The 25,976-nt window shown below is 44.7% G+C and overlaps 1 protein-coding gene across 9 annotated transcripts in view; it reads left to right on the top strand.

Annotated features, from left to right (window-relative positions):
- The window catches only part of SETD3 (SET domain containing 3, actin histidine methyltransferase), a 74,511-nt gene extending 49,439 nt beyond the window's left edge, over positions 1 to 25,072 (top strand). For 2 of the 9 annotated variants that reach the window (XM_032617926.1, XM_032617916.1), the window contains exons 7-13: positions 7,693 to 7,751; positions 8,625 to 8,739; positions 13,460 to 13,534; positions 14,576 to 14,742; positions 15,598 to 15,683; positions 18,766 to 18,926; positions 19,615 to 21,010. In XM_032617926.1, coding sequence (XP_032473817.1) covers positions 7,693 to 7,751; positions 8,625 to 8,739; positions 13,460 to 13,534; positions 14,576 to 14,742; positions 15,598 to 15,683; positions 18,766 to 18,926; positions 19,615 to 20,061 — 1,110 coding nt within the window. In that variant the 3' untranslated portion in view covers positions 20,062 to 21,010. Of the gene's footprint in view, positions 1 to 7,692; positions 7,752 to 8,624; positions 8,740 to 13,459; positions 13,535 to 14,575; positions 14,743 to 15,597; positions 15,684 to 18,765; positions 18,927 to 19,614; positions 21,011 to 25,022 lie in introns of those variants that run through there. The other 7 variants (XM_032617965.1, XM_032617957.1, XR_004347708.1 and 4 more) reach the window with 7 other exon arrangements.
- Positions 25,073 to 25,976: the final 904 nt, after the last annotated feature.

Raw genomic sequence — 25,976 nt, 5'->3', positions numbered from 1 at the left:
AAGCATTTTCCTAGAATTTCAACAGGAAAAAACGTGTTTACCGTATCAGAACTTAACCTTAATTTATAAAAGCGGGACAGCTAATTATCCTTTGCCTTTCAGTAAGCTCTAGAAAGTTTTTGCCTGGTTATTATCCCAGCCCCATCGTTTATTAACTGGGTAATAACCTTGGACATGCTGTTAATTTCTCTGTCCCTCAGTTTTTGCAGCAACAGAATGGGTCTACTAATAGTGCCTGTTTCACAGGAAGCAGGATGATTAAATTATGTAATACATGTAAAGTTCAGTAAAGTTCACAAGAGTTCCTTGCACAGACTGCTTAGTAAATGGTGACTGTTAATCCCTCCCTTCCTCCTTCCCTCTCAGTTTCTCAGTCTCTCTCTGTCTCTCTGTCTGTCTCTGTGTCTCTGTCTTCTAGAGATACAGAGAGCTTTCCTGTGTACCAAGCCACGGTAATTCCTTTTCTGGGACAAGGTTTGTATGCATCTCTGAATGTCAGTCTCCCTATCAAGGAGATGGGCTTCATAATGGTGGTCAGAATGCTCTCCTCTTACGAATGACTGGTGCCCCTAATCATGCTAGCTTGATTAATTTAACCAGAGTCCAAAGTCTCTATCCTGAATTGTTGAAATCGAAAGTAGCCGAAATGAAAAATAAAATTCTATGAAGCCGATGATAAATAATTCCAGCCTGCTTTTCTGATGCAAACGCATCCTTCTGAAAATGAAAACTGCTTTTTACCATTCTGTTTATTTCTAGTTTCTTTGGTGATAAGTTGAGGAGTTGCAAGTATTGCCCGCTTGCTGGAGTTATTATCTTTTTGCAGACCAGAAGAGAGATTCGATCATGGTTTGGAGTCCTCAAGTTAATCAGCAGATTGAGATATTTGGGGGTGGGGGAGTGTCAAAGGCAAAGAAACAAAAGATTTAAGAGCTTAGAAAAAAGATAGAGGCTGCTCTCTGACCCCCTTTTCAGATGAGGAGACGGAGGCTCGGCGTCAGGTGATCTGAGGTGACCAGGGAGGATGAGGCTGTCTCTGTTAAGGTGCACCGCTGCTGGGGTGAGTTGGAGTGGCACGGTGGAGGGACATTTGGGACAGGGAACTGCTGGGCTTGGTCCATTTTGCCCCTTATTGGATTCTTAAAGTAGAGCTTTCTCAGATATGCTTGAAGATAGATTTTGGGGGAAAAAAGAGAGAAGATTCTTTGACCCTAGATGGTGGGAAAATACCCTATTCATGAGCGATGGCAGACGGAAGGAAAGGAAGCCCAGATCTGCTTCTCCCGAAGCCCGTGGGCAGTGCCTGTGTGCGGTGCTGCGGGGGAGGAGCGTGACAAGCACGTGACCCTGGGGTGGGGTCTGGTCACCGCCAGATCGCCTGCTTCCCCTGGCGCTGCTTCTCGCCACCTTTGGAGTCGCCACTCCTCTGTCCCACCTGTCACTTTGGCCATGACGGGTCCACCGAGAGGAAGTCTCCTAGCCCCCAGGTCGCGGCTCGCCCTTCGCTGCTGCCCAGGGCAGAGGGCAGGGGGAGCGTTTCCCTCTCACTGTGGAGGAGAGCGTTTCTCTGAATGAGACATAGTGCGAGGCACCGGGGGTTCCTTTGTGGTCAAAAAGGACGTGGTCCCTGCCCTGCTCACCTCCTCGGGCAAAGAATGTGAACCGAATGTGCCTGTGTGCGTGTACACGCACACACATGCACACGCACGCACACACTTGCACACACGCGCGCGCGCGCGTGCACATGGTGGGAAAGAAGGGCCCGGGGCGGGGAGGACACAGAGCAGAGAAACCTGGTGGTCGGAGAAGGAGGGTCTGGGCTGTAACCTCTGGCATCACCTTTCTTTTTAAAGTCACTTATCTGACTGCTGCCTGGCAGGACCCGTCTGAGGATGGTGACTGTGTCCTCCTGTCACACAGCACCTCGCAGAGCATTCAAGATAGTCAGTAAATGCAGTATTTGTTGAATTTCTAGTCCTAACCTATTCAGCTTTTTTCTGAGTCAATGAATATTTGTTGAGTGAACAAATGATTGACAGTCAAAAATGTAGATTGATTATGACTAAATTTGATTCGTGGCTGATTGCCCCTCTTCAGGGAATACAAATGGTAACCAATACAGTTTTTAAACAGGCATATCTTCTTCAGTGTTTCAGTAGATTTCAATTTAATCTAAACTGGATGTAGGTTATAGATTTCAGTGTTCCAGTGAAAAAACCAATTCTTCCATCCTAAAGTAATTTTATGAATTTATTGAACAGCGTTGATATTTCTCTACTAATCTCATTTACTTAATTAAAATTTTTGTATTATAAGGTAATACCCATTTGCTATAAAAATTAAGTATAAGGGAAAAGCAGACAGTTTAAATTTAATGTGTATTGATGTATTTATTTGATCGTATTGAGTGAATTCAAAGAACTTTATGATGAAAAATTCCCTGAAGAGTTGGGTGTAATCTGTGTTTAAAAATGAAAGTCTTTAAAATTGATTTTTTTCCCTCAAGAGCCAAACGCGTGAACCGTGCTTTGATTCTGACTTATGGTCATCAAAACTAAGTTCTAGATTCAAAAGATACTTTGCAATTTGTCGTTCAGTTAAACTGTGTTATATCCACTTAGAAAATGAAATGCGAGCAGGAGGGTTGAGGACCTGCTAGAAATTGCTCCCTAACATGCTGCTTCTAGTTTAGCCTGTTTTGGGGGCAGGAGGGGGAACCTCAGTGTTCTAAGTGTAAGTTTCCTTCTGTCCCTCCCCTGCCCCTTGCCTTTTAATACATACGCCAAATACAGTCTTTGACATGTTTTAGTTAGGAAGTTCAAATTGCATGCTACTACGGTTTTTTATCGGAACAAAATAGGTACAACTTCTAAATTATGTTCTGTCATTCCTGATACTATAGAGCCATTAATAGGTCACTCAACTACCATACGTATTTTTCAAGTTAACAATTGATTATATATTACAGCAGGTTATAAATTCTTTAAAATACAGTATTTAGGAGTCATTTTTATGAACTGAGCTACTTTCCTTTTAATATATTTAAATGCCTCATTGAAGGTGATTATTAAATGTGTTCAACTCAGTTTCCATATAAAAACTGGTCAAGGTTAGAGATGAGTATTCTTTAGAAAAGTAAAGATCTGATTTTGAGAAGTGTTTGTGTCCTAGAGGCCATTTGTGTGTTTTAATCTTTTTTTGTTTAATTTCCTTAGAGGGTTTTGAATCTTTCTTTAGGTTAAATGTGTTTTTTTTAAAGAATTGTTTTAGGAAGTACCCGTGCATATATTTATGAAAGTGCTTGTCTTTATTTTATTTTTTGAAATATTTACTGTTAAATATTAAAAACAAGAAGCAACTTTAACTCAAATGTATTTTGTTCCTGTGCAGAGCTGTTTCAAAGCTGTTTTACATACTAGATGTTTCTGAATTAGGAATTCACATAATAATGAATTCTGCTTATTTTGCTTCTCCACCAAGATTTGTTGTGTGAGCTTAAAATAAGGCGGCAGCTGATTTGTGTAGCACATATTAACTGTTTATTTAGTTTAAGTACATGTCTGTATCTTTCATTTCTGATCAACCTGAAAAATTTGCATGCTACACAGCAGTCATCTTCTTTATACTTTATTAAATATCTGTCAATTATAAATATCAAGGTTTTACATTAATGTCAAGATAGTACATCAAAAATTCATGGAATATGTGACTTTTTCCAAGGGTATTTAATACTTAATGCATTTGTGTCATTTTTCTTTCCCGAGATATTGACAGGTTTTATTAAGTGTTTGTTAGGGAGATTTCATTTTTATCAAGGGACTATAAAGAGAAACTGCATGCTAAATCAATTTTTAAAAGCCAGAATATTGTTCATTTTTTCATCTTCAACTCTTGTAATCCATAGGTTTTATTTAAATTTCTTCTTGGTTTATTTTTGTTTTATGTGAGTGATAGTTCAAGACAGAACTTTAATAAGGATCAAATATGCTGACTGTAGTGGTTTTTAATTTCCTTAAGCATAGCTACCAGACCCATGCAATATGGTAAATTCTTCAAAATGTCATACTTACATATTTAGCAATATTACTTCTTTTTATTGAAGCCAAACAAACGATTTTAGATATTAATCTTCCCCAAACATAGTGATTATTTTGTACTAGGTACAATATTACTGTGTCTCATCTGGAACACCTCCTATGATAGAAGAGGGAATGGGAGAGAGCTTCCCTGGGTTGCCAGGCTTGACTTAAGGAAACAAGAATCCTCTTTTAAAAGTAAGCTCTGTAGGGCTTCAAGTCTGATTATGAGCTACAGGAACTGTTCATATCTCCAACTTCAAATATTTATAATGCACAAGAAAGTGAAAATATCGATCATTTAAAAAAATCTGGGCTTGTTTCTAAACCTTTAGAAATTTATGGGGTGGGTGGGGAGTGGGGAGGAAGTTAATGCTTGGTGGACCCTATGGCCTGCTCCTTTTGGGCCCTGGTACCTGAGAGACCCCATCACTGTCGTCTTTCTCTACTGCCAGACAGACCCTCACTCATCCCATGTGTAGCTAGATCTTGGAAACAGCTATCTCAACTAAAACTAATTAGCCACAATGAGTAAGTTTTCTGCTTTCATTTACAGTTTTTAAAGTACAGGTTAGGAATGTCTTCTATTGGAGAAAAACAAAACCCTTATAAGATTTTGCTCTATAAAGTGAGGAGTGTTCAGTTATCCTCCCCATAAAGTGTGAACTTAATGACTTTCATCTAAGAATATTTTTAGGAGCTTTCAAGTAACTTCAGGTTAATATTATAATTTTTGGAAAATGTATTTTTAAACGTTAAGGCTTGATGTGTTAAAAAAAAAAAATTCTGTCCAGAGCTTAGTGTTTGGAATAGACATATTTCTTATTCTTGTTTATTTTTTCAGGGTATGTGAAAATACTTATTTTTAAAGTTAAATGCTTTTCACGTGAAAATCACTTCAATATTTGAATGTTTCAAGATCCTTGTAAAACTATTATATAATAATTTAAAGAGGTAGGTTGGTTTATTTTTATTTTTATTTTTTTTTAGAAACCAGATTTCTCTTGAGTAAAGCTGAGCCGGTAGCCATTCTGGATAAACGCAGGTTTGCTTTAGGATAAGTTGCTCTGGGGGCCTTGCCCTAGGAAATAATTCAAGAACTCTGCAGCTGTAACCGATTCCACCATGAGGCCAGTAGGTGGCGCTGGTGTCACAGCAGTGAGGGCCCCGTTGAAATGGAAGATACTTGCCTTTCTCTATAGCCTCAAATTCCACTTCAGTATAACTGTTAAGTGCATGTGTCTGTGGTAGAATAGCTTTTTTTTAAAACCAGAATTACGTACAGTGGGCACACCTTATTTTTCAAGCAGATAAGAACAACTATTTCTAACAGATTCTGCAAATATTACGTAACTCTATAGCCAAAATAATCTTCAAAATTAACCTGAAGAAAGCATTTGCGTATTTTTTTCCCTTGCGTTTTCTTTACGACTTTGTCAGGCCTGTGAACATAAACTTGTATTTTTGGTAAGAAATGTATATAAATAGTAGGAAGGGAGACATTTTGGAGAGTTAATTTTCCATCTTTTTGGTCCTTGGGGAGGCTGCCCTTGTTTGAAGAGTTTTCTTCGTAGAGTCCAAAGCTATTTAAAGATCTTTGAGTGTTTGGAACATTCTTCCACAAGTCGTTTTGACATTCAGCATTCTAATTTTGAAAATTGTCATTTCTTCTCCTATTCAGTAAGTCAAACTTTTCGAGGGGGAGGGGTCGAATTTTTAATACTCAGGGGTTTTAGCATTGGAATTTACCAGCTTTCAAAATACCACAGGGCATTCCACAGTTTAAATGAATTTTAAAATAACAAAAGCAACAATGCTTTCCCACCTCCTAGAGTTTGAGAAGAGATAGGATGTGCAACATTCCCAGTAGGTCAGACTATGTGAAGCTTCATTTTATTATAAGTGAAAGGAAATTTTAGCAATGGAATTTCTTTTCTTTAAAGTTCTGAAAAATTTCTATGGTACTTATCATCAAATTAGTTTTGGGTGGAGGGGCAGTTCTTATCTGCGGAATTTGTACTCTTACGAGGAAAAACCTGAGCACCCTTATGGTCAAGTTCCATAATTAAATGGAGCTTCTTTAGGACTCTTAGGACACAGGCTTGCATTTCATTCATTACAAAGAAGAGGCAATAAGAAGCTTCTCCTCGAATCTTTGCTGTGCTTGACCATGGTACTGGGTTTTTTTTTTTAAACCAGAGATAGTTTTTTCTAATCTTCCTAGCTAGAATAATGCAGCTAGAGAATGCCCCTGAGCGATAGGTTATTTTATATTTTGCCCTAAATTATATCTTCTTTAATTTCATTTTTATTGTCAGAACATTTACATATTATGTGACTGTATTTCCATATGTTGAATTTTCTTCCAAAGGGTTAAAACTGGGTTTAGGATCAGAGGGGAGAAGCAGGCACCTGGGAGCTAGCACCCAATTGGCAGCCTTTTGTAATATATAATTTGCCTAAAATTGCGCGCCGAGCACAAGCTTTTGTTTTCTAATTGATTTACGGTTCGAGCCACTTTTACCTCATCCCCTACTGTCCTGCATACGGTGCCAGCAAGTACAGTGCAGTGAGCGATGATAAATTACCATGCACTTGTGATGGTAATGCGTCAAAAGTAAAAACTGCATACTACACGGGGCTCCGTGCATTTACAGCGCTGCAGAGACCGTGCAGCCGAATCGCACTGGTATCTCAGAAATCACCATTTGATCACTTACTGCAATCTGTCTATCAGCCTGTAATGGAAACCGAAGATTAAAATTATACTGTTACGGCTTTGAATTTCTTAGTCGAGACGCAGCTTCTTAAGTGCTCGAAAGGCCCAAGGTGGAGGGAGTATTGTGGAGAGAGAGGATGTGAGATGTGTACAATTTTCTCTAAAGTGTGAAGTTTTGGATATTTTTATCAAATGTTCTTCTGTCCAGAGACAAAAAGAAAAGGAGTAAAATTCACATATGCCGATCTCGATTTTATCTTTATTACATTTGTTTGTAAAATTTAATTCATAATTTCACAAAACTGTGTTTTTCTTGATTTTCTGTATTTGAGCTGCATCTGCCATGTTGTATGATTCATTTGCACGTAACAAGTTGATTTCCTTCCAAATGATTTTAAGTCAGAGATAAATGAAAGAAGTTCCAATTTATTAGAGTGCCTTTAATTGTTCTTTTTATTGATACAAGAAGAGATTTGGACTATTCCTGAGGGCTGTACAAGCACATTAAGGCAAGAGATGCAAAGGGAGGCCGGGACAGACACCTGACTTGGAGACTCCGGGTTTCCATGTAGACGAGAGACTTATGGTGTGGGTGTGCCTACCTTTTGTAAACTCAGTCCACCTTAAATTTTATTTCCGTGCCGTGTCTGTGGGTCCTGGTATCGAAATATGAGGCAGCAGATTTATGGCGGCTGCTGGGCACAACAAATTAGGTTGACAGTGATGCATGAGAGCATAATAGCCCGATGATCCCTCAGTAGCGCGGCTGGGTGCCTCCTGCTTCATTCGGCTCTCGTTAGGATCTGTTAGGCAGCTAAATAATGAAATTTTGCTGACTGATTTCTGTTTTCCCTTTTTCTCTTTTCACCTCTGCTTTCTAAAACTTCTAATTCCCAGACCCATCCTCATGCCCACAAACTGCCCTTGAAGGATTCTTTCACTTATGAGGACTACAGGTTGGTGTGAGGGGTGTGTGTGTGTGTGTGTGTGTGTGTGTGTTGGGGTGTGTGTGGGGTGTGGTGTACGTATGTGCGAGGCATGTGTTGGAGGGTGGTTTCTGAGTGAAATTGGGATCTCAGAAGTGCGAAGGGCTTGGGTAAGAAGTGACTTGCATGACCATTTAAAGCCTTAAAAAAGAGATTGTTCTTTCTGGAAGTTACACTGGACCCCGGGGCAGGGAGCAGCGTTTTAATAGCCATGTGGAAATTGCCGTTAACCTGTATTGGTGGGGATTAGTTGATATAGCCAAGTGATGCCCAAGATTAACATTAGTGTGGGGTGAGGATTTTTTTTCTTTCAAACAGACTGTTTTAGCTCTTTAAAGTAGGGACTTTTTTTTAACAAAAAGATCTAATGCAGTGCACAACATAGTAAAAAAAAAATACCATTCCACATTTTGTAGAGTTCTTAGAGGATTCCGATCAGAAAGGAGTTAGTGTTTGCTTTTCAGTGAGGCTCAAAATAGGTACAGAGTCAGCGTTTGGATAAAAGAGGGGTGGGGTCTCTCCGCAGCAACGCGGACCGGGACCAGCTGAGGCCTGGCTGACTCTGTTCTAGGCCCTTCTTCCAGGCTGCTTTCTCCTGGGAACGTCCTCCCTTAATCTCTCACTCCTAGATTTCCCCTGGCTCCCTTTTCCTTCCACATCCCGCCTCCTCTTCTCTTTACCCTAGACTTAATTTTAAATGATGATGAACATCACCTTTGCGACTTAGGAAAGGGTTTTGAAAATTCGTGAGAGGTCAGGCACACCTCGGTTTTGGTTGAGTTGTGACTGCCTTGGGCTTTCAGATGTGCCGGCCATAATTCGCCTCTTTTCTGATTGTTACAGGTGGGCGGTCTCTTCCGTTATGACTCGACAAAACCAGATTCCCACGGAGGATGGTTCCCGGGTGACCCTGGCGCTGATTCCTCTGTGGGACATGTGCAATCACACCAACGGCCTGGTAAGGACCTCCTCGGGTCGTGTTCATTAACCGGCGAAGTTCTGCCTACAAGTCACTGTTCCCTACTGCCCCCTCTAAGAGGAGCAAACAGCGCCAAACCTCGCCCCCCATGAGTAGAGGCTGGCGTTCTTTTCTCTCTGTGTTTACTTAATCCTGAAAACGTGAGTCTTATATCACTTTCAGAAGCCACAGTAAACTGCATTTCTTTGCTGAGCCACGATTCCAGCCTAGACATACATTTTCTTACCTTATTGGACGACAGACTTAAACCAAAGTTTCTTTTTTCTTATTCTTTTTAAAATACCAATTTATTGGAAAAAAAAATCCTTTCTCCTTCTGGGTTTTCCTTTTGTGTTGCTTGTTTTCTCTCTTTGCTGACTGTATTATCAGTTACTTAAGTTTCTCTGATTCTTTCCTGCCCCCTCTCCCTTCACCTGCTATGCAGACACATCCTTGGCCCCGTTGATTAACCTGCTTTTGTTCAGGAGCCAGTCCTGGTGTCCCTGGCAGTGGGGCGGGAAGAGGTGCACTTGGGCATTTGGCTCTTGGCCTTGGATGCAGGAGTCAGTTGGCATCATCAGACGTTGGGAAGATAGGGAGATGCTGTGAGGATTGTTAATCGTGACGCGTAGAGGAGGCTGCCTCTGTTTCTCAGCATTCTTCAGATTCTGAGCCTCAGAGCCGGTTGCTGTGCTCTCTGTGCTGAGAAAGATTTCCTGATATTACTAGTTGGAAATATGATCAACTTCAGAACGTTTTGAATTTTTAAATATTATAATCGTATACTGGTTTGGTTAGTTTTTTGTTCATCTTTTCTCAGTGTCAGCTTTCTTTGTTATTATTAGCAGTATTATAAACAGACTGGTGCTATAAATGAGTATTTCACATCTAATTCCACAAAATGGCCAGAACACATGCCACGTGTGCCAGACACTTGAGAGAAACCCTAGCGTGAACCTGGGAAGGTCTAGCCACAGCACACTCTTAAATTGGAGAGAAAGAATATCTATACTTCTATAATTACATTTTTGCCTTAATTTAGATGTGCTTAATTTAGCCACTTTGAGGAGTATTCGCATATTTTATCATTTATCTTCATTAATGAATACAATTTTATATTTTCTTCTTTTTGTTTTCTTTCAGAGCTATTTTAAATGATTATAACATTGAAGTTTAAAATTTTTTCAAATAGCTTTTAATATTTGACAGTAACATTTTTCTTTTTCTTGGATTAGGTCATTGGTTCCCAAACTTGATTGATCATCGGGGTTTATTTTTTTCTTTCTAAAATTTAACAAGTACATACTTTACTGTAAACGAAGAAAACCAGTTAAAGAAAACAGAAGCCTCTGCAGTGAGACTCGGAGGTCCGCTACTAGTCCCGGGCCCTGGCGGCCCCGTGGCTGGTCCACTCGACGCCTCCTGGGTAGCTGGTTACTGGCTTCCTGCACATCTCTCCCATTCTTTTGCTGTGCATTTGCACCTTCACATACTCACATGCGCACCGGTTTTGTGTGGCTTTCATGTAAACTACTCACTCTTTTCCCCCCTAAAAGTAAAAAAAAAAAAAAAAAAAAAAAAGTTTATCTCAACATAAAAGTAACGAATTGATGACAAGTACTACTGCTGTCTTTTCCCTAATACTGTTCATCAGGTCTCAGCCACCGCAGTCCTGGCAGAAACACTGCTAACCTTGAGGAGGTTTATACAAGACGCTAGTGCTTTTCCTTACAGCGGCTATCTTCTCTGCACACTTAACTCTGCTACACCTTTGTTGGACAGTTTCCCACCGTAAAAATAACACTTGATGGGAAATTTTGTCTGGTAGGATTTCAGAATCTCTTTTAGCACTATGAAGTTGTATGTCATACATGTTAACAGTTAATCTCTTTTAAAATAAGGTACTTGAAAGAAAGGCTCAGCTTTTCAGACAGTAGATTTCTTTTTCGTGTGTGTCTGTCCTGACAGTCGTTGTCTGTCTGATCTGACTACCACTGGGGGAGCTGATAGAAATTTGTAACCCAGCAACGCTGCGTGCTTCTAACAGTGTCCCCAAACCTGGTTATGGGGGTAGAAATGGAGGAATCAAGCCTGTGACAGTGATTCCAAACCAGCAGCAGCGAGGAAAAGCACGAGAAATTAACGAGGCTGGATGAATACCTAGGCCGGGCTGGAGATTCTAGCGAACGTGATCTATTTCCTAGCCACTCCGAGAAACAAACGTAGACAGGTTTATAAGGCGGCGTGTTGGGCTGTGAGGCATAACGTATCTAAATTCTGTGTGGCTTGTTCAGAACTAACGGGAACAGGTCTGCTTTCCCTTTTTTGAGGTTGTTCAGTTTGTACAGAGAAGGATACTTCTAAGTGGGCTTCGGCCTCTGTATTAGTTCCAACAGGTAAAGCGTGTTGGAATGATCAGCCCTTGTATTTGGATACGTGACTCTACCAACCAGGAGGAAAGGGCTTTGGAAGATTCAAGCAGAATTGCAGGGGGCTCGTTTTCGAGGCCTTTCTGTTTGAGTGTTGAAGATCTGAAACATTTAGATGTGCATGAGGCTTCCGGTCTCAAGGTGAAAGCCCAGGTGTTTACAGTAGCAGACAGGGCCCCCTGCTCAGCCTGTCCCCGCTACACCCCAGTCTGTCTGGGCCCTACACGCCCACCGAGGGCCTCTGCGCTGACTGTTCCCGCTGCTTCCCCAGGCTGGGCCATCCTGAGCACCACGCATAGGATGGCCACACCTCCCCACCCACGGGCCTCCCTTCCTGTCCTCCACCGTCTGTCTCCTGTGCTTCCGCGTGCTCCTCTTATAGATTGTTGGCCCTCCCCCTTCCCTCCTGCTTCCCCTGACTTCCTTCTGCCTGTTCGTGCTCCTGTCAGGCCCCTGGGTACTGCCTGCACCATGGAATGCCAGCCTTCTAGGGCTGGGAGGTCATGGGCAATCCCCACTCTGTACCTTATCATCAGGGTCATGTTTGGGGGTCATAAAAGTGATTTTGACATTGGGCAGGAACTTCATGGAGCTGATTTTTTTATCAAGTGTTTAAGCTGTTCTGTGAGTGAAAGTGAGCCAGAACACCTGCCTTCATTTAGTCCTCGTTGCTTTCATATTTCTCATTGGTCTTGGTTCTGGGGATACTGGGTTTAAAGAGAAGTGTTATCTGCCCTTCCATCCCCAAATGCCATTCCCTGGACTCAAAAGTAATCTTTTGAGCTGTTGATACCTTGAATAGCAAAGTAGCACTTGTAGCCGTCTTGAATTTTGATTCTCCAGGATAAAATGAGGAGATCGAAGTAATTAATGAGTATTTACAGACAATCTAAGAGATTGGGGGCTGCTCTGAGGGACAGACTTCTGAGAAGGAGCTTTTAATATAAATTGGAGAGCCTATTCTTTTCCCTGCATCAAGCAGATATTCTCAAGGGCGAGGGCAGTGTCAGGTGTTGGGCCCGGTGAGCTAAGCTCCAGGCGCCGAGGTGGAAAGGGCTAGGCTGCAGGTCTGGCTGGTGGGGGGTGCACAGATATAAATACCCTATTACTGGGTGGGAGAGGCTTTGGGGGACAGAGAGGGAGGGTGGGATGAAGGGGGGCATCTCCAGAGAAGCCGGGGCTCAGGCAAAGCAGGAGCTGAAGGTGGTCGCAGGCACGAGGGAGCGGGGACGGCGCCCGGAGTGGCAGGCGAGTGGCGTGTCCAGAGACCATAGGGAGGTGTGGGCCTCCTTGTAAACTGGCCTTGCTCAAAAATTTGGATGTTTTCCGCAAGGCAACGTGGAGCACCACTGAAAAGTTTTAAACAGGAGGTCAAACACGTATGCCACACGGGACACAGGAGGGACAGTTCTGGAATTTGAGACCAGTTGGAAGGGTTTTGCATGTGTTGAGCTGGGTGAGAAGAGCCAGGGGACGGCAGGGCAAGCAAAATGCAAAGGGCGACTCGGAAGGTAAAATGCTGACCAGTTGAGGCCCAGAGAATTTTGTGGTGACTTCAGTGCCGAGACCACGACATCGCCTGCCCCCCTCCCACACCCCTTGACATGAGAGATTAGGAAGAGATGCGGATTGTCAGTGTGGTTAGTGGATTTGGGGGTTCAGAAACTCTCACAGTATAGCTTTCAGCATAAAGAGAGTGAATAGGATACAACTAAGTTGTTTTATTTTTCCTTTGCTTATCTGAAAGTTTTAATTTCTCTAGTTCCAGAGTAAAATAAGTACATAATTTGGAAACAGAGCTTTTCTTTCTCCCTGATTCTTTATCCAGTGGGAAACCCGCCTTGTGTTCTTAATGGCCAAATACTAAAGATGCTGTTTGCAAGTCAGTTCGAGTTCTCCAGAGATCCCGCTTCCCTCCTTGCGGGAGGGAGCGCAGGTCCTGTGGGTGGGTGGCTGGCTGGAGATGGCAGGGGAGGCGGGGGGATGAGCTCAAAGCCTGTAACTTTGTAATGAATGATTATGTTTGGTTGAGACCAGCAAGGGATAACCTATACAATACATTTTCCGAAGAGTATGTCTCTCACTGCAGGTACGGGGTCTTCCATAAGGATTTCTGGTGTGAGTAGAATCAATGAAAATAACCAAGCAGTTTTTTGCTCAGTTTGGTGAAGCAAGCAGAATGCACCCCTTTAAGTAGCTTTGCGTGTCTTTTATCCTCTAATCGCCGGAAAAAGGCCCTCCTGAGCGAGAGCACTTAGACGCTGTCCTGTCATCCTTCCTCCCGTGTACAGATCACCACCGGCTACAACCTGGAGGACGACCGCTGTGAGTGTGTAGCCCTGCAGGACTTCCGGGCCGGAGAGCAGGTGGGTTCCGCGCGGAGTCCCTCACCTCATACTGTGTTGATCATTTTTAAAAAGTATTTAACTTGGGCAGAAAATTTTGAGATTTGTATTTAAGGCTTGTTTTCTGGAATACATATTGAGACCCAAAGCCGTAATAAATATGCCGTGCTTTGAATGGGACCTTCGGGTCCACCAGGGAGAAAGATGTGAACGCAGTTATTTGCACAACCCATCTAGTGTGTGTAACACTGTCGACTGAAAATAAATTCTGTGTTACGACAGTAGAAGAGATTTTTCGATTGTATAAACTGCATTGTTTTCGTGTCTTTTTCTGTTGATTAGAACCTTCTTTAAAAGGAGGCAGTTTGTTTAAGCGGCAAAACCATAAGGGAATCAGGAACCGCAAGAGCTGCCTTCTTGTACTTTCACTTTAATCTGTGAAGTTTTAAGTAATATCTGGGGTGGGGTTGAGCATGTGCACGAAGGGACACCTGCACTCTGCCTGGCAGTCCTGTGGCCAAGTAGGGAACACAAAAGACAGAACCGACCCAGACCACTGACGTTCGAGCTGGGACAGAGTGAAAATACTAGCCTGACAGAGTGCCTGGAGACGGTTCATGAACCCTCCTGCTACGTGCAGAATGGCCGCAGCGTCTAGAAGTGGATTTCTGACAGACACTGCCTTAAACCCTGGTTCCAGGAGACGCTCTTGTAGTTAAAGGAGAGGGAGAAAAGAACATGGTGAATTTTAAAGTGCAGTCGTAAAGCAGCAGTCTCGCTGTGACTGGGAGTGTGAGGGGGTATGAGAAGGCTGGGACGACGGGGTCCGGCTCCTCCGGGTGCAGGGTGCTAGGAGGTCGGCGTGTGCTCTCCTCAGCCCGCCCGGCCCCGCCCGCCAGCACGTGATGTTCAGGACAGGGACATGGTCACCTCAGAGCCGCTTGTCTCCTTAGTGTGAAGTTGTGTTAAATATATGAGAACTGATCCTTTGCCCTGCTCTGTACTGAGAATGGATGTTAAGTTTCTTTTATATCCCTTTATTTTTTCTTTACTGCATCTCAGATTTACATTTTTTATGGCACTCGGTCAAATGCAGAGTTTGTGATCCACAGTGGTTTTTTCTTTGACAATAATTCACACGACAGAGTGAAAATAAAGCTTGGAGTGAGTAAAAGTGACAGGCTGTACGCCATGAAGGCCGAGGTCCTGGCTCGCGCTGGCATCCCAACGTACGTAGAAAAAAATCTGTCAGCTCTTTACTGTGGTACTTGAAATATTTCCAGTCGCGTAGTGTTTAACTGGTGTGTTAATAAAACTTCTCTACTGTAGTTTGTCTTAATCCCTTTATCCCTGTTCTACTGCAAATTTAAACCGTTGAGATGCATGGTGATTTACCAGCGTTTTCAGATCACAGCCAGTTCTAGGGGATGTGGCCTGAAATCCTCGTTCAGTGAAATAAGTGCCTCCATGTCATTAATGCCTTTCACCTTGAAAAGGTTAATGACCTGGATCAATTTGTTCCATTTAATTCTTTGCCACCATTAGTTTCTGTAATGAAGTCATGATACTCAGTGATTTCAAGAATTTCTGGTTAAATCAAATCTTAAGATTTTCTTGCATTTGAGGCGCAAAATGATAAGGACAAGAATTATGATTTATTGGTTCTCCAGGGAGTGGAGAGAACCATTCTTAATGAAAATGGATTATCTAGACCTTTTTTTATTGAACTTGTCAATATTTGATTAATGATTAAAATGTGAACTCAACGTAAATTATTGTTAACCTTTCTTAGGAGCCATGGGTATGCTTAATTCTCCTGATGTGTTGTGTGCACCCGAGATGAAGGCTATTAGACTAAGAACTGCAGGCAGTGATGGTTACCGCCACCCTCCTCGGCCAGCCCAGGCCTTCCGCATTTCGCCAGGGCTGAAAATTCTGTTTTTAGAGTTCTGGTGAGGAGGTGGGGTCCCTCATGCTGGCCCAGGCTCCCTGAGGACCGCACACGGAGTGCAGATTCAGAGATTTCACTGTGGGGCGAGGAGGCCACTGCAGCAGGACCTGATCTCTCTTCTTCCTCTCGTCAGCTCCAGTGTCTTTGCATTGCATTTTACGGAGCCACCCATCTCTGCCCAACTTCTGGCTTTTCTCCGAGTCTTCTGCATGACCGAAGGTAAATCATTTCAGAAAAAAAACCAAAATGTTGTTTTTTTCTTTTTTTAATTCATGAAGTGTGAGACAGAGGGATTCAGATTAAAGATAAAATTACTTAAAATTAAAGCACTTTGGGGGGAAGAGGTAATATTGGAGAAAGAAGAAATTGATCTGTTTTATCCTGGAAGTATTTTATTAAATCCTCAGTGTGTTGTCAGTATACGCTTGTAATAAACAAACAATTCTCTACTGCACTGGAAGAAAGCTTAATGCATCTTGGATTGTCTGCCTGTATCGAAATTCGACATGTGTAGATGGGAGTTTCTGATGTGCCTGTTACCCGGGACGACAGAGCCTAAATGTCCTCGCGGTGAATGGTCATTCGACACTGAAGTCGGGTGGTCGGCCATGACCCGCGTGGGCCAGGGGCCTTCATTTGTTAACCAGCTCTGTAGTGTGAATCCGAAATCGCCAGCAGGCCTGTCAGTGCCAGGCATCCGGTTGGAGTAACTAGCACTGCAAACAGAACCTGTTTAAACTGCAAATATTCCTGTCTACAGCCTCTTATTTCAGGCACAAAAAGTTACATGTATGCATTGAGCATTACTTTTATGTTTCCTTAAGACAAGCCATTTGGGATCTCTGGCACTGAGATGTGATCTGTTGCGGTTGTGTTTTCACTTTTCATCTGAAAATATACTCCTCCACATCCCCTGGTTGTGAGGTTCCATTTTTAATTGTGTGTGAGTTTGCTGCTGTTGTAAACTACCCTGCATCCTGGGCACAGTGGATTGGGTGGGAATGAGTGACAGTGAGTGCGTGCCACCTAACTGAAGAGACAGACAAGTGTTCTTCTGAAGGAAGCTGTCCGAGCGCTAGAGCAAGGGCAGCCCGGGGCCGGAGCAGAAATGACGGCCCGTGGAGGGAGTCTGCTGGGCTCTGCCGTCTGGCTCCCTCCCTTCATGTCTGCGGCCAGAGAAGTGCCGCCCAGGTCCTGGCTTGACATTGGAAGTAGAAGAAACTGAGTCCTGAAATACAGACAGCCAACTGCAGAGCCCAGAGAGGTGTTAGGTGGTCCTTGTTCCTCGCTTGCAGCCACACTGCTCTCGACTCCCTGTCGCTCACGTGGGAGCTTCTGGTGATTTTGTGCTTTGGCACTGGTTCCTCAGTTCAATTTAGTGAACGCGAGTTAAGGGTTAACCGTGGGCTTTTCTTGCGTGTAATATAGCATTACAAAGTTGAATGTCACAGTTCATATCCTGATGAGAGATGACGCCGATGATAATCCCTGTAGTTTGGGAGCCCCCTCTCTGTGCCGGGCACGATGCTGAACGTGGTGCAGGCTTTGTTCATCCTCGTCAGCCTTGCTGGAGGGAGGTGGGGCTCCCACTTGACTGACGTAGAAGCTCCCATGCAAAGAGGAGAGTAACTTGGCCACTCAGCTGGCCGGCGATGACCCTGACTTGGGACCCAGCTCTGCCGCCGCAGGGCCTGTACCCCAGGCCCCCGCGTGGCTCCTGTGGGTTTGCAAGACCGATAGCCCACGGAAGAGATTCTAGCGCTGCAGGGCGTGCAGGGGCCAGGCTGGGGGCCAGCAAACCACACTCCTGCGGTGGGCAGGGAATGCAGGAAATCCAGGAAGGGCTTGTCAGCCAGAGGGAAGAGGGGAAAGAAACCTGCCCCCGGAGCCTGTGGTTCACTTCCTGAGTGTTCCAGGCAGGGTGATGGCCTTTCGTGGGTTTTATTTCTCCAGGCATGTGAAGCCAGTCCAGTATCACTGTTAAGAGCGGCAGAGAGAAAACTCTGCTTCAGCCCCTCACCTTCCCAATGTTAATTAAAGGGTACAACTCGGGTAGGTTGAGGAGGAAAACAGAAATTGTAACCTTAGTATTGGGGGCGTCTAAAAAGAAACTTCTTCCACTTCAAAAGCATTTTAAAAATCTTCATTGCTTTATGCAGAGAATATAAACTGAAGGATCAGAAATCTAAAAATCCCGAATTTCATCAGGACCTTTTGCTAACAAATGCGACTTAAGAAATTTCTTTTCTGAATATTAAATTAACTTCTATTTTCTTAAAAAAAAAACAAAACAGCAACCTGCTTTTGAATCATCTTAGGTCCATTGATTCTCTTTAGTTTCTCTTTAGTCATAGACAGTTTGTCTTGTCGAGACAATTGATGCATTCTTTGAATCACTCTCACTAATACTAATAAAAGTTTGATTTGCTGGCAGCAGAAGTTCTTCCATTTGAATTGTAAATAGTGACAGCTGTAGGGCATTTTGCTCTGAAAGAGATACTGTCTCATAATTACATAAGAAGCACGGTTGTATTTCTTGAGCATGAATAGGATCGGCATGCTTTGGTCTTTTGAAGATAATGTGCCAGGAGATAAAATGCTCAGAGCAGTTGCTGAATTCTTTCCTCTTCTTACATGTATTTGAAGGCAGTTGAGATGTGCACTTGTGTTTATTTGTAATTCCTTTTTAAATTCCTGACAAGTGAGGGATATAGACAACGTATTTCATTAACTAAGATTTTTCTAGTCCATTTTGGGGTTTCAGTTTGTGGTTTACTTGTTGTAAGACGAGACAAATAGCTTTGTCAGGTCAACTAGTGGAATTAGCATCCGTCAGATTTCAGTCTAGAAGGATCACTGGGTTGTGCTGTTGTTTGTTTTCACAGTTTACGTTGCTCACCTACATGTCTTTTTGACCCAGTTGCTGTGACTGGGCTCAGAGTTTGCAAGAGGGGTGTTGTCAAAATAAGGCGTGTGTCGCTACAGATGGTCTTTAAGAAGTATCTTCCAAAACCATCTAAAGGCTCTCGGGATCCCTCGTAAAAACAGTGAACAGTGTGGAGGGCTGGCCCAGCAAGGCTTGGTCTGGGTTCCAAATCAGGAAGACCTCCCCTCTTTCTCCCCTGAAACAGCTCTGGCTCTGCTCTGGAGAGTCTAGCCACGGCCTGGCTGATGGATCAGGGAGAACTCTTCACCACGGGAAGATGACATTGTTGGGAAAGATGTTTTGTGAGGTGGGCTGCTGGTTAAAATGAGAAGTAGTGCTGTTTCCCCTAACAGATGGCTGTTTGTGTTCTTGTAGAAGAATTGAAAGAACATTTGCTGGGAGATAATGCCATTGACAGAATCTTCACCTTGGGGAACTCTGAGTATCCTGTTAGCTGGGACAATGAGGTCAAACTGTGGACATTTCTTGAAGATCGAGCCTCACTTCTTTTAAAAACATATAAAACAACCATTGAGGTAATTCTGTTGATTAAGGGAGGATTTGTGCTTTGTCATGTTTTAAAAGATGTTTAAAAAGAGATTCTTTCTTAAATGTAAATTACTGTCGTGCTTTAGCAAAATCATTGTGTATTTGACATTTTTCGTTAAACTTATTAATATTTTTCTATTTTACATGTTTACCCCTACCAGAAGAGTCACACTGAGGTATTGTTGATTAGAATATAAATTTTTTACATTATTTAACATTTTTCCATAATTTCTAATTCATATGATACAAACACAAGTTTACTCTTGAGTCACTGACTTCAAGTACCTGTCATTCAGCCATCGTTCAGCCAAGTGCCGAGCCCTGGGCTCCATCAGGGCACAAGACAGAAGGGTTTTAGAAATCAGTGAAGTTCTGTCAGTGTCCACGCACCATTTGGTTTAGGCTCTTCTTTTTTGTTTTATAATCATTTACTTAGGTATAATTTACATAGAGTAAAATTCACACTTCTGAAGTGTACGCTTGGGTTTAAGCGTGCAGTCATGGCAGCCACCTCCACAGTCAAGTTCCAGAACCTTCTGTCACCGCCCCCCCCCCCCCGTCACCCCCAATTTCTCTCATGCCTTCGTCCCCGGCAGCAACTGATCTGCCTTCTGGCACTATCGTTTTGCTGGTTTAGACTTGCTGTAGTTAATTTTGCTCTGTTTCCTTTTCCAGGAAGATAAATCCTTCTTGAAAAACCATGCCCTTTCCGTTCGTGCCACGATGGCCATCAAGTTGCGCTTAGGTGAGAAAGAGATCTTGGAAAAAGCGGTCAAGAGCGCGGCCGCGAACCGAGAGCACTGCCGCAGGCAGGTGGAGGGGCACGCCCCGCTCCCCAAGTACGAGGAGAGTAACCCGGGGCTGCTAGAGGGCGTGGCGGACTCGCGGCTGCCCCTGGTCCTCAGGGACCCGGACGGGGAGGCCGGCGCACAGGAGGCCTTGACCCTCACTGAGGCTGTCCGCAGGGCAAAGGCTGCAGAGCACGGGCTGGTCAACGGCGAAAACTCTATACCCAACGGGACCAGTTCGGAAAAGGAAAGTTTAAATCAAGAGGAAAGTAAAAGAGCGACCGGAGACGCCAAAGAATCTTCTTCCGACAGCGCCGAGGAAGTTGGAAAGTAGCTCTGAGTCTGTCGGGGGACCCAGTTTAGCAGAAGTGTATGAACGGCCCCGTTTACATCGCTGTGTTTCCTTGTTCACGGTTTTCTTTCTGCAGAGAGGAAAATATGTTTTTGCTGCTTTATATAAAAATGATTTTTTTAAGTTATTTAAAAAATCTAGCTTCCCTTTCTGATTAAGATTGCCATCTTGCTTCTTGGCCAAACAAACAAGTTATTGAGCAGAGCACAGAGGGGGAAGAGGTGCCTCGGAAGACTTTGCAGACCCATTGCGGGCAAATGTATCTTCTTCCCGGGGAAGAATTCAGTTCCTCTGTCAGCTGTGCTTTTGTGGGCCTGTCATCTTGACAACCAGAATCAAAGCCTGCCCTGCCTCCTGCCAGCGGGGCTTGACGGTGGCGCTCTGGGGGTGCAGTGCGAAGGTGGGGCATTTGGCTGCGCAGTGGAAAACAGGCTTGAGGTTAGGAAACTTGAGAGGCTGGGCAAAAAAAAAAAAAAAAAAAAAAAATTTTCCTAAAAAAAAATAACACCCCAGTACCAAAAGAAAAGGTAAGGTGGCAACCTTATTTTTAATAGTTTTAAATGTTGATGATAATCCTAATTATATAAACACACAGACACACACAGACACACACACAGACACACAGACACACACAGACACACACACCTAGTGATTTCTAAAGATTTGTTTACTTTTTGTGTTTTGTTTTACTGTATTGAGAACTTGTCCTTTCTCCTTGAATCCAAGTAGGACATGCATCCTCCTAATTTTAAATGTTGGCTCTGATTGTAAAGTGGTGCATTTGCCCTCCAGCCCTGGTGCCGGGGAGCTTGCGAGGGCACCATGTTCAAGGCAAGGCTGCTCCTGGCTTCTCTGGTTGTCACAACAAGCTAGAGATTTTCAAAGCTACACTTTTGAGTAAAAAGCCTTATTAAAAGGAAAACGTAATTAACGTTTTTGTCTATTCCTTTTCTTTGGAGTGCGACAGGCCCCTTGAATCGAGCTTTTATGCAAACCATCCTGCTTATCCACGGGGTTTCGAACCTGACCCGTGCTGTGTGTTGCTCCCCGCTGGGGACTCAGAGATGGATGAGAGGCGTGTGCTCAGCCCCCTCCCTAGCCTGCAGGGGGTGCTCAGGGAGGGCCAGTGGCACCAGGAACACAGGAAGAGGAGTTCTTACTTTCAGGGGAAGTAGAGGCTTGGGGTGGTGTCCTGGGGGTGAGGTGGGATCCATCCCCAGAAAGCCACCAGTCTTCAGGTTACGGATTGCCAGTCTTCCGTAACTACAAGTGTTCACATCGTCTCTGATGTCCTGACTATTAAGTACATCGCTTATTTTGGAAAAGGCTATGTGAATCATTCCCCCGACCGTCCCGGTAAACATCGCTGCACACAGGTAGTCTTCAGGGTGCTCTCGGTGTTTCTCCTTGGAGAAGACACAGCTCTGCCAATAACTTGCTTTATTCTCTACCAAGGACACCCCACCTCCCAGGGCTCCGCATGTCACGTGTACCTGCTTCCTTGGACGCTAGAGACAGGTTTCATCTTTACGTGAGGTCGGCGCCTGTAACTTCCTACGTTGTTAATGTGAACACAGTCTGAACTGCCTCAGAAGAGGGTGCCAGTGACATCAGCTCTCCTATCAGCCCTGTGCCTGAGATACCTTACCGAAGATACGAAGTAGTCTGGGAGACCTACGTACTAATTTCCAAAAGGCAGAAGCACGGTGGTACTCAAGGAGTTTTCTCTCTGGAACAGGAGCCCCAGAAGAGATGAAGAATGCTCGTGACGGACTGGTCTGTAGATGAGTTTCTCATTGGATGACAGCTTTCGAGTCTAATGTTAAATATATGTCCTTTGGGGAAAAAAAAAAAAAAAAAATATATATATATATATATACACACACACACACACACACACACACACACACACACACACAGTTCAGATGTAAAGTAGCTTCATGAGATAGAATAGTTTTCAGAATACTCCCTGGAGAAGATCTGAGTTCAGATGGAGCTGGACGCGGGTCAGGACAAGCCCTGGTCCTCACGGCACCACTGGAGGGTGCAGGGACCCGACACTCGGGCCTCAGTTCCCTCATTTACTTGGGAGGTGAGGGAGCGGTACTAAATTATCAGTGGTCCCTGCTTAAAAATTCAGACACTTCTCTGTCCATGAATTGCCCATCCACAGGGTCTCTTTGTTAAGGTTATTGGACCAAAACACGATTATATAGGTTACGCTCCAATCAAGGAGACTGTCTGTGACAAAAAGGGTGCTCATAGAACGCTTTTGATGTCGGAAGACAGAGTGTGTTGAACAACACGATTTCCTAGGTCGGATAGAATCACCCTTGCAGGACCCTGGGGGGGTCGGCGAGACCACAGTGCACGTCATCAGCCCTCTGCACCCATGAGGGATGCAGCGCTGCTGCACAGACACTTGGGTTCACAACTGAGGTATTTGAAAACTGAGGAAAAGTGATTAAATTGGCATTGAAGAACCCTCACTGCCATCTGTCATGAAAACAGACCTTTCTCTCAAGTCATTTTAAAGTTTACTTTCTTCTTAATGCTTTTGGATAAGAGGCTGCTCAGGCTAGTCATTGGACAAATGCCAGCTTCTGCTTCGTCCGCTCTGTGTGTTATTTGTGTAAACAGTTAGGAATTAGATATCACCAGCCTAGAAAAATCACCCCGTTTTTCCACTCAGGCTGCCAATTGATGGGTGATTTCCCCCGATAGTTTCTAGAATAGGCTCGCTAGAAGATGTATTTAATTTTTTGGAGAGGTGAGGTAAGACATTAAAACTATAATATACCCAGGTTCCCAATATGCAGGGTTATGCTAAATTAAACTTTCACTTAAAAATGAGGGAATTCAGGCTTCCCTGGTGGCGCAGTGGTTGAGAGTCCGCCTGCCGATGCAGGGGACACGGGTTCGTGCCCGGGTCCGGGAAGATCCCACATGCCGCGGAGCGGCTGGGCCCGTGAGCCACGGCCGCTGAGCCTGCGCGTCTGGAGCCTGTGCTCCGCAACGGGAGAGGCCACAACAGTGAGAGGCCCATGTACTGCAAAAAAAAAAAAAAAAAAATTAGGGAATTGGTTTTCTGTAAATCATCACTTACTATGTGTTTGATGGTTAAAGCGTACATGTTGGAGTGAAAGAATTCAAAACAAAACAAAACCCAAAGAAAGTACCTACAACTTGAGTTCAGAACTAAAATAGCACTGGCTGTAAAGAAAATAGGGGATCATGATTAGTGGTGGTTGGTTTTGGGGGTGAGTTTCAGGAAGCCCAGATCTTGAAGTGTTGGCTGTAACCATGGCTACGGTGAGAAGCTTTTTATGTGATATACCGTGCCATGTTCACATTATTACCGATCTGGCAAAATGAACATGTTTATTATTAATAGAATGTAGCAATAACCTGACCCAAGAATCTGGCTCCCTTTTATTTAAATGTCAATTTCAGGTAAGTATACAGTAGAATCCAATAACCTCATTAGGGGTCACCCTACTATTTTAATCAGCGGCACGTTATATAGAGTATTCCTAAAATTCTGTGTGTAAATCGAATTTGAGTAACTCAAATTGTATTTAGATGCACTGGCGAATTTGTTATTTAAATGAAGCTGCAGTGCTGGCCCTGGGTATTTGAAGAACTGTCACGGGAAGGAGGGATGGGACTCACTCTGTCTCTGCAGAAGGCACAGCCAGGGCCAGTGGGCCGGGAGGCAGATCCCCGCAGAGGAAGGGGCGCTTCCTAACAATGCAGGCTGCTCTGGACGTGGGCATGGACGTGAACAGACCGCCGGCCGTGGGAAGAGGGTGTTCTCAGTGTCTGGGGCACTTGGATTTTATTTATCTTTATGCAGAGGGTGGGGAGGCTCTCCACGGTGGCTGAGAGTACAAGTTCCAGGCCACATGGCTCTGGGTTCCTGACCCAGCCCCGCTTCTCTCCTGGGACCTGGGGACAGTCCTTGGACGTGTTTGTACCCACCTTTAGTGCGTCTGTGCTTCCTACCTCTAGAGGGTCCGGGAGGACCAGATGAGGTAACGGGTATGAAAGCTTCTGGCACAGTGTCTGCCGCGTGCTAAGCGTTCAGTAAATGTGAGTCATTACTCTTTTCCAAGTCTGAGCCACTCCTGGGAGGCAGGAAATGTTCGTGGGACTGGGTGGGGGGACTGGGGGGCAGCAAAATCATCCCTGCTCTGCAGGCAGGCTGCTGGCATCTGTCCACTGAGACAGACCTGGACTGAGCAACAGTTGTGTTCCTGGTGTAATGCCAGGTACTGTGTAATTCAGATTCCTAAGAAGCCCTTGCTGCCCCCGCAGGTGGTGAGGCAACCATTTGAACAAATAACCGTAACCCCGGGCAGAGCATGCCACGCTTCTGGAGACGGGGTGCTCTGCGCACTCTGGAACTCGGGAAAAGAAGCGCTGGAGGAAGTGGCACCTGGGCTTTCAGGGGTTCGTCTGTGAGCAGTGGAGTGGGGACAGGGCAGTGCCAGGCTGGAGGTGGGGTGTGGGAAGTTGAGGTCCCCCTGAGGAATCCCACAGGAGGCTCCTGAACTGGCTGGTGCCCAGGGACCCCGAGGAGAGCTCCTGCAGAGTTTCACCTACCTTGTAACGAGTGAACCTCTTTAGATGGAACAATGTAGCAGTGGCCAGCTGCTTGAAAAGACCATTGGTTATTTCCCGTAGAAACGAGATAAAACGGCAGAGAAACCTGTGTTCATGGACGCCTCAGCCTGACTGCGGGGTTGGGAAAGTGAGCCCAGATTGTCACACTCATTTCGGTGCCAACTCCTAGGTTTGTTTATTCTCCTAACTCCCTCTTACGACTCAGGCATACCTGTGTGTGTGTCCATACATATATTTTACATGTATACACACACAAATGTGTGTGTGAATATGTATACATGTGCACATAAGGTTTTCTCAAAACTCGTATTCTTCAGTTTCAGGCAACAGAGAAGGTGCTCGGCATGGCTGAGGGCAGACTTCACCCAGCTGGTACGATGTGAGTGCTGGTGCCTTTGTGGCTCATCTTTCATTTCCTGGTGCCTCGTGCAGGACCTGGCACCTAGTGCGTGCTCTGAAAAGGTTTCCTCACTGGTGGAGCACCCCCAGCAGTGGGAGACCTCCACCTCAGCGGCTGTGATTTATACGCTCCTGCGGAGAAGCCCCAGGCTGACATTAAAATCCCGCTCTTCTGCCCCGGCTGGATCAAATCAAGGGCACAGGAATAACCCCCCTCCCCCCTCACATCCGTCCTCCCCCCTTAGGAAGCAGGTGCTATAACAGACACACTGACACCACCAGCTCTACCAGCCGCTGTACAAAGGTGGTGTTTTACAGAAAAGCCTTTATAGGGTTATTTTTGCCAGACTTGGGTGCTGAGGTGGAGAGCAGGCTCGTGGTGTGCGTGTTTGCTGCCTGCTGAGATGCTCTGGGAGCTGATGACTCATGCGCCGACGACATTAACAAAAGCTACCGAGTGTTTCAGGGAACGGGCCGGGCCATTCCGCGTAAGTTAACTGGGTGGAGCTCTCAGAGTGTCAGGAGCCCCGTCCTTTGGGGTGACAGGAGCGGCTGTCTCCTCCCCCAGGCCCTCAGCCCTGCGACATGAGTGGACCAGCGGTCGTGCAAGGGTGAGCAAGGGCCCCCACGGGACCCAGCAGTTTTCCAGGTCAGACTTCTTGGGAGGCTCAGACGGCAAAGACTTCAGACCTTCAAGGTGTGGGTTCTTCCCCACAGGGACCCAAACAACCTTGGTCTGCTGCTATCTCGCACTGCACCCCGGTGGCAGGGGCAGGTGGCAGAAGCCCTGTTTTCCAGATGACAAAGCACAGGTCCAGGTGCCGTGTTGAGCTGCCGGGAAAGTGAGACACAGGTGGCCACAGGCTCCCATC

Source organism: Phocoena sinus, chromosome 2, assembly GCF_008692025.1.
Source record: "Phocoena sinus isolate mPhoSin1 chromosome 2, mPhoSin1.pri, whole genome shotgun sequence".
NCBI lineage: Eukaryota > Metazoa > Chordata > Mammalia > Artiodactyla > Phocoenidae > Phocoena > Phocoena sinus.
The sequence above is the reverse complement of the archived record's forward strand: the minus strand, read 5'-3'. Positions and strand labels throughout refer to the sequence as shown.